The 6427-nt window shown below is 47.6% G+C and overlaps 1 protein-coding gene across 1 annotated transcript; it reads left to right on the top strand.

Annotated features, from left to right (window-relative positions):
* The first annotated feature begins 593 nt into the window (after nt 1-593).
* CRYAB (crystallin alpha B) lies at nt 594-4034 on the top strand. The gene is made up of 3 exons (XM_004708973.4): nt 594-976; nt 2073-2195; nt 3693-4034. Exons 1-3 carry the CDS (start codon nt 776-778, stop codon nt 3894-3896), a joined length of 528 nt encoding a protein of 175 aa, XP_004709030.1. The 5' UTR covers nt 594-775; the 3' UTR covers nt 3897-4034.
* Nucleotides 4035-6427: the final 2393 nt, after the last annotated feature.

The following is a 6427-nucleotide window of genomic DNA, read 5'->3' as shown; positions in this document are numbered from 1 at the left end:
CTGGGGAAAGGGAGGCTGTGAGACCCTCTGGGGCAGTTTGAACCTTTTCCACCCGAGCCGCTCCGCTCCGCAATCGTGGGCACCGGGCATCGCACTTCCTAAAGTGCTCCGGGACAGTAATATTGCAGAGGGAAAGGTGAAATAAACAAATACACGTTTCTGCCCTTTATGTGTAGGGGGGGCGGAGAGGGAGGGGGTGGTCATTAGGCTGGGGCTTGAGTCTCCCTGCCCAGAGTAGGGTCAGGGTCCTCTCCCTAAGCCGACTCACTGCTCCACAGACCCACCAGGAGTTAATGGCCCTGGGCCCCAGCCTAGGAAGATTCTAGACCTTGCTTGGGCCCAAGATAGTTGCTGGCAGCGATTCCGCTGGCACACGTGGGGCATAGCGGAGGAAGAGGAGGGGGAGGAGGGGCACACCACCGGCTGCCTGGGATTCCAGGCTGGTCCCAGCCCCCAGCGCAGCAAGGACTTGGGCCGGGCGCTGCCAGAGGGCGTGGACGGGAAAGCCAGCGAAACCAGGCCAGGAGCAGTCAGTGGCCAGCTCAGGCGTGCTTGTGTTTCTCTTTTCTTAGCTCAGTGAGTACTGGGTATATGTCACTCGGCCAAATCCCGGATCACAAGTCTCCATGAACTGGCAGTGAGCTGAGATAATAAAACCCCTGACATCACCATTCCAGAAGCTTCACAAGACTGCGTATATAAGGGGCCGGCTGTAGCTGCCGCAGGAAGAGCTGACCAGCCAGCCAGCCGACCCACCACCCTCACTTAAGCCACCATGGACATCGCCATCCACCACCCCTGGATCCGCCGCCCCTTCTTTCCTTTCCACTCGCCCAGCCGCCTCTTTGACCAGTTCTTCGGAGAGCACCTGCTGGAATCTGACCTCTTCCCAACTTCCACTTCTCTGAGCCCCTTCTACCTTCGGCCACCCTCTTTCCTGCGGGCCCCCAGCTGGATCGACACTGGCCTCTCAGAGGTGAGCCTCTTCGCTCCTTGAGTTTTCCCTTCAACTTGTTGGGATCTTTTCTTCCTCCTCTTCCTCCCTCCCCGACTTCACCTCATTGTGTTGGAGTCTCTGAAGTGTTCTAGCCACTTGCGTGTCCTAACATGAAGAAATAGCAGGTCCCCAGTGGCTCCCGTGGCCAGTCACCTCTTGCTGGCCAGGAAGTCACCGAGATGCTTCTTGGATCCTTTGCATTTCTGCTGACACTCGGGAGATCTTTCTCTGCTAGCATCCAAGCAGCCTGTCCCTTCTCTGGTGGCATTCCAATAGATCCGCAGAGGGGAGAGTTGCCCCACACTGTCTTTGCTCACCCCTTCTGATACACTTGAGATAGTCTATTGTCTCAACTTTCAGAGTCAGGAGAGAGAGCTACCTCTGCCGGGGCCTTCCTCCCCAGTCCACGGAGATGGAGACAATCACCCCTGTTTTCTTCTTTTCTATTCCCTCTTCTCTGTGTTCCTGGATTTCTCTGGGTAGCCAGGGGGCACTGGCCTGGGCCTAAAGCCATATGAGGATGGAAGCAACGTAGAGCTGGTCTTGCAATGCCCCTCACTTGTCCTAAGAGACTGGGAGCAAGGGGAGAACAGATAAGGCTGCCAGAAGCAGTCACAGATAATACACCAAAGATATTCAAATATGAGTAAACAGTAGCAGAGTGGGCAAGGGCTTTGGAAGGACAAACAGGACCAGGAGGACATTCCAGATTGAGTGGGTGTGAAACTTGGCAGAAACCTGATCAAGAAGAAGGGGCCTTTGTCTTAACAGAACAAATGACCAGAGCAGCCACTGGACTGAGAGGCCACAGGAGAAGCCAGGTTGGCATCAGGCTTGTCCTTGTGGTGGTCTAAGTCCCCCTGGGAGGCCTGTCCCTGTGGATAACGTTTGGGTGTGCTTTGAGTACCACTGTGAGGGTGCCCCTAAACAAGAGAGTCATGCTTATTTAAGAAGAATCTTTTAGCTGAAAAGGAGGATGCTAAGCGACCTGTACAAAATCCCTACAGAATGATGAGACTGCACCAACGCCATTAACAGTTCTGCCATCTTTTCTTCTATCCCTACACTCTACTAGTTGCATCTGGAGAAGGACAGGTTTTCAGTCAACCTGGATGTGAAACATTTTTCGCCTGAGGAGCTCAAGGTCAAGGTGCTGGGAGATGTGATTGAGGTGCATGGCAAACATGAAGAGCGCCAGGTAGGCAGCTTGTTTCTAGTCCTGCTGGTTCATTCAGTGTCTGCTGTATGCCTGGGAGGCTGGCAACCCCCCGGTCCCGAGTCATAAGGCTGTAGATCAGGGTTACAATTTAGGAGGTAGGAGACTAAATTAGTGACAAGCCTGTCTTTTTTTTTGGTTAGAGAAATGGCCTTTGTTTCTTTTGCTTTGATTGCCTTAGGGAGGGGATAGATGAAGATGTTCAGTATCCATTACAGTCAGTAGTTCTCAGCCTAAGACAATTACAATCATCAGGGGAGTTTAATTTTTTCCCTAATGCTTAGGCCTACTGTAGTCAAATTAAATCAGAACGTTCAGGGGTAAGACCTAGGCATAAGTCGTTTTTAAAGCTCTCTAGGTAATTCTACCATTCGGTCAAGGTTGAGAACCAATGATTTCGTTAGGCTTAGGGCTTGTCAGTCACCTAATTGCTTAACATGATAATTTCATTGCATGAACCTAGAAGGTAATTTGGATGCTCAGAAATCTGTATCTTCTGAAGCCCATCTTAATGCTGAGTGGCTTGGCTTGTCTGCTTTTCAGAACATTACTCAGCTCCTAATACTCTAGAGCCCAATAAGCCCAGTGCTGTTGAGTCTGTTCCAATTCATAGCACCCTGGAGGACAGGGCAGGACTGCTCCATAGGGCTTTCAGGACTGTCAATCTTTCTCCCTCAGATTGGGTGGTGGGTTTGAACTGTCAACCTGGCAGTTAGCCGCCCCACGGCTTAACCCACTGCATCACTAAGACTCTGATTTCCTATTAGCGATCAGCAAATTAAGAGTCTTACTGAATAAATACTTGCACTTTAGCAGAAATAAAGACTAGGGCCAAATATTCTTTGGAGTAGTCTGAAGAAGGGAATTTCTTCCTAGCACTCTGGGGCAGCGGGTAGGAGGATGGTGCGTGGGGGGGTGGGGGGGATGGATTTCTAAGTGATGCTACTTCTCACCAGTGAGCCCTAACTCAGAACCTTGTGCATCAAGCAGTAGAGTTGAACTTTTCCTGGCTGGTTTAGTGTTGCTCATTCATTTTAAGTTTGGGTCACAGCCTCCCTGGTTGAAGTCACTCGCGGCAGAAGTCTTAGTAGGCTGAAACAGACCTTGAGTTAGGACAATTTCTGTGCCTCCTCAGGGACAGGCTAGCTGAGTTGAGATTCAAATCGTGTAGGCCCAGCAAACACGGATCTAAGTATTTGGGAAATACTCTGGACCGGATCCATGCTTCCAGTTTGGGAAAACCATGAAGTTGGGAGTTGGTAGACTTTTCAGATTCTTACTGGTCACAGGGTCCACCCGGTCCACTTTATCTCGGGCCCCACACTGGAAGGGACAGCCTATTCAGCGTTTTCTCATCCTGCTGCCATGGCATATGCTTCTGTCTTTGGGGAGTGGGGTTGTCGGGGGTGGGGGGACGGTTGCAAGTGGTGCTATATCCTGTCCTTATCCCCTCTCTCTCTGCTTGTTTCCTGGAATTAGGATGAACATGGTTTTGTTTCCCGGGAATTCCACAGGAAATACCGGGTCCCAGCTGATGTGGACCCTCTTGCCATTACTTCATCCCTGTCATCTGATGGGGTCCTTACTGTGAACGGACCAAGGAAACAGGCCCCTGGCCCTGAGCGCACCATTCCCATTACCCGCGTAGAGAAACCAGCCGTCACTGCAGCTCCCAAGAAATAGATGCCCTTTCTCTAACTATATTTTTAAAATCAAAATGCGTCGCTACCACTGAATGAATACCTGGAGACTAGTGTCAAAGCTTATTAATGCTAAGGGCAGGCCCGAGTTTTTAAGCTAATAAAATATCATTCAGCAACAGATAACTGTCTCATGTTTGAATATTCAATGTTTTCAACTAAATGTATGTGCGCACATGATCTTTATTTGACTGTCACATTATGAACTGTGGGGGCAGGGGGGATCTTGGGATTTTAGAGTCAGAATGACTGGCTGCACAACTTACAAATGGTCTAAATTTAGGCGAGTTACTTAACCATTCAGATTTTCAGAGTTTCTATTTATAACATGGGACAGGGCTTTGTCTGGAGTTGTTCTGAGGGGGTAAGTTAAGGAGAAGTAAGATCAAGCCCCTGACAGAGTGCGGAGAATGTCTGCTACTCTCTCCTCTCACTCGGATTTCAGCCCCCATTTCCAACAACTGGAGCAAGCAGGGGTGAACTCTGGAAAAGAACCCATGGAAGGTTTTAGTGCCTCACTAAAGCTCATTATGTCACTGGGGAAGCGATGTTGCCACTAGTGCTATTTGGCATCCTTGTACTGATAACATTACTTTCAGTTGACTCATGAGGGCAAAGAAAATGCTTAGGACTTGGGTAGTTATCACTGGACAAGCCTCCCAGGTGTGGTCTCTAAATTAGCCAGCAACCTCCCAGGAAGCATTCAGTTTGATAACCCCTAATGACAAAGTTATATTTTGGAATCAGAATTCATAATTGATCAATAAGGGATTCTACTATTTAGATTAAACAAAGACACATTATCCTACCAAAAATAAACCTTTTTTCACTTTTGTGGATCTCCACCAAACTATGGACCCAACTAAGAAAAAAATAGCCAAAAAAGAAAAAGAAAAAAATTGCCTTGCTTGAAAGTTTTCTAACATAAGTACTTAGTAACCACTCCTCCTTTTGCTGTAGCAGCTTCAGATGATCTCTTTTTATTTCTCAAGAACTGCTACCTCAGTTCTGTCTTACAAACCTGACTAGACTAGAGCACACACATTGGGACAGATAAGAGCTCTGGACACACGGAATTCAGGACAGATAAATCCGTCAGGAACAGAAGTGGGAGTAGCGATGTCATGAGGGGAGGGGGATGGTCAGGGAGAGGGGAGGGGGAGAAACGGGGAACCCATCACAAGCTTGGATATATAGCACCCCCCCAAAGGGGGTGAACAACAGAAAAGGGAGACAATGGACAATTTAAGATACAAAATAATAATAATATATAACTGATCAGGGATTCAAGAAGGTGAGAGGGTGGATAAGGGAGGGGTAGAAAATGTTTTGGAAATGATGAATGCAACATATGTACAAATATGCTTGATACAACTGATGGAGTGTTAGAAGAGCTGTAAGAGCCCCCAATAAAGTGACTTAAAAAAAAGAAAGACTTGCTACCTTTGAAGGAAAGTGAGATTCATAGAGCCCAAAGTGTCTAAAAATTCTTCTCCACAGAAAAGTTGTCTAAAATTTTCAGGATACAAGGGTGTGGGACTAGGGCAATATAAATTACAAATCTATATGGGTTCCAAATGCTTCCAGTTAAAAACAACTGCCTGAGAGTCTGAAATACTCTGATCTACCCAGAGGTCATATATCTCCTAACTTACAATTTTTATGGCTGTGTTTCAGATACTGTTGGCTGCCTATTTACCTCCTTCAGTTTTGTCAACAGTTCCTCAGGTTGATTTAGGTAATCACTGTATTTTTCCTAAGCCATATCAGTGACAAAAAAACACCAGCAGGAAGGAAAACAGCAGCATCAGCAGACAAAAACACGTGATTTGAGAGATTATTCTAAGGGTAAACATGACAGTTCTAACCAGCGCACATTCCAGAAACCAAGCTTACTCCCATGGAGATCATGCGGACTCATAGTGACCCCAAAAGACCAGGTAGAGCCTGCTCCCGTGAGCCTCCGAGACAGCAACTCTCTCTCTCTCTTATTTTAACCTTATCATTTTATATTGAAAAACTGTGATAATCAGAAGAGATCTCATCTGGAAGCATCATGAAATGAAGACAGAAAAACCAGTTAGGGGCCTTTGCAAGAGTAAAGCAAACACTTAGGGGAAGTTGAACAGGGACATTGGAACCCTGGCGGCACCACACCCAAACCAAACTCATTGCCACTGAGTTGATTCCCACTCAGAGAGGGCTTCCCCGGGTGGAACATGGAGACACACATTACTGGGGTGCTAACTAGAAGGCTTTCAGTATGGAAAAATGCTATCCATGAGGTTTGCAGGGGCTAATGCCTCTGAAATGGGCAGCCTCGTCCTTCTTCATAGTCTTTTAGTAGTCTGGAAGCACTGATGACACCTATTAATTTGGGGTGACCCTGCTAGTATTTGAAATACTAGTGACAGAACTTCCAGCAGTGCAGCAACACTGCAGCCACCTCAGTACTACAAACTCGTAGGGAATCTGGAGGACGGCTCCTTGGCCAACTGACTGGAAGAGATTCGT

Source organism: Echinops telfairi, unplaced genomic scaffold (genome assembly GCF_000313985.2).
Source record: "Echinops telfairi isolate 266 unplaced genomic scaffold, ASM31398v2 ScPeMD7_7421;HRSCAF=8459, whole genome shotgun sequence".
Taxonomy (NCBI): domain Eukaryota; kingdom Metazoa; phylum Chordata; class Mammalia; order Afrosoricida; family Tenrecidae; genus Echinops; species Echinops telfairi.
The sequence above is the reverse complement of the archived record's forward strand: the minus strand, read 5'-3'. Positions and strand labels throughout refer to the sequence as shown.

What these genes read in the sequence shown, in the direction of transcription:
- CRYAB (XM_004708973.4), top strand. Translation starts at nt 776, where the DNA reads ATGGACATCGCCATCCACCACCCCTGGATCCGCCGCCCCTTCTTTCCT. An exon ending in TCGACACTGGCCTCTCAGAG is followed by an intron (nt 977 to 2,072) that starts GTGAGCCTCTTC and finishes ACACTCTACTAG; the next exon opens with TTGCATCTGGAGAAGGACAG. An exon ending in GCAAACATGAAGAGCGCCAG is followed by an intron (nt 2,196 to 3,692) that starts GTAGGCAGCTTG and finishes TCCTGGAATTAG; the next exon opens with GATGAACATGGTTTTGTTTC.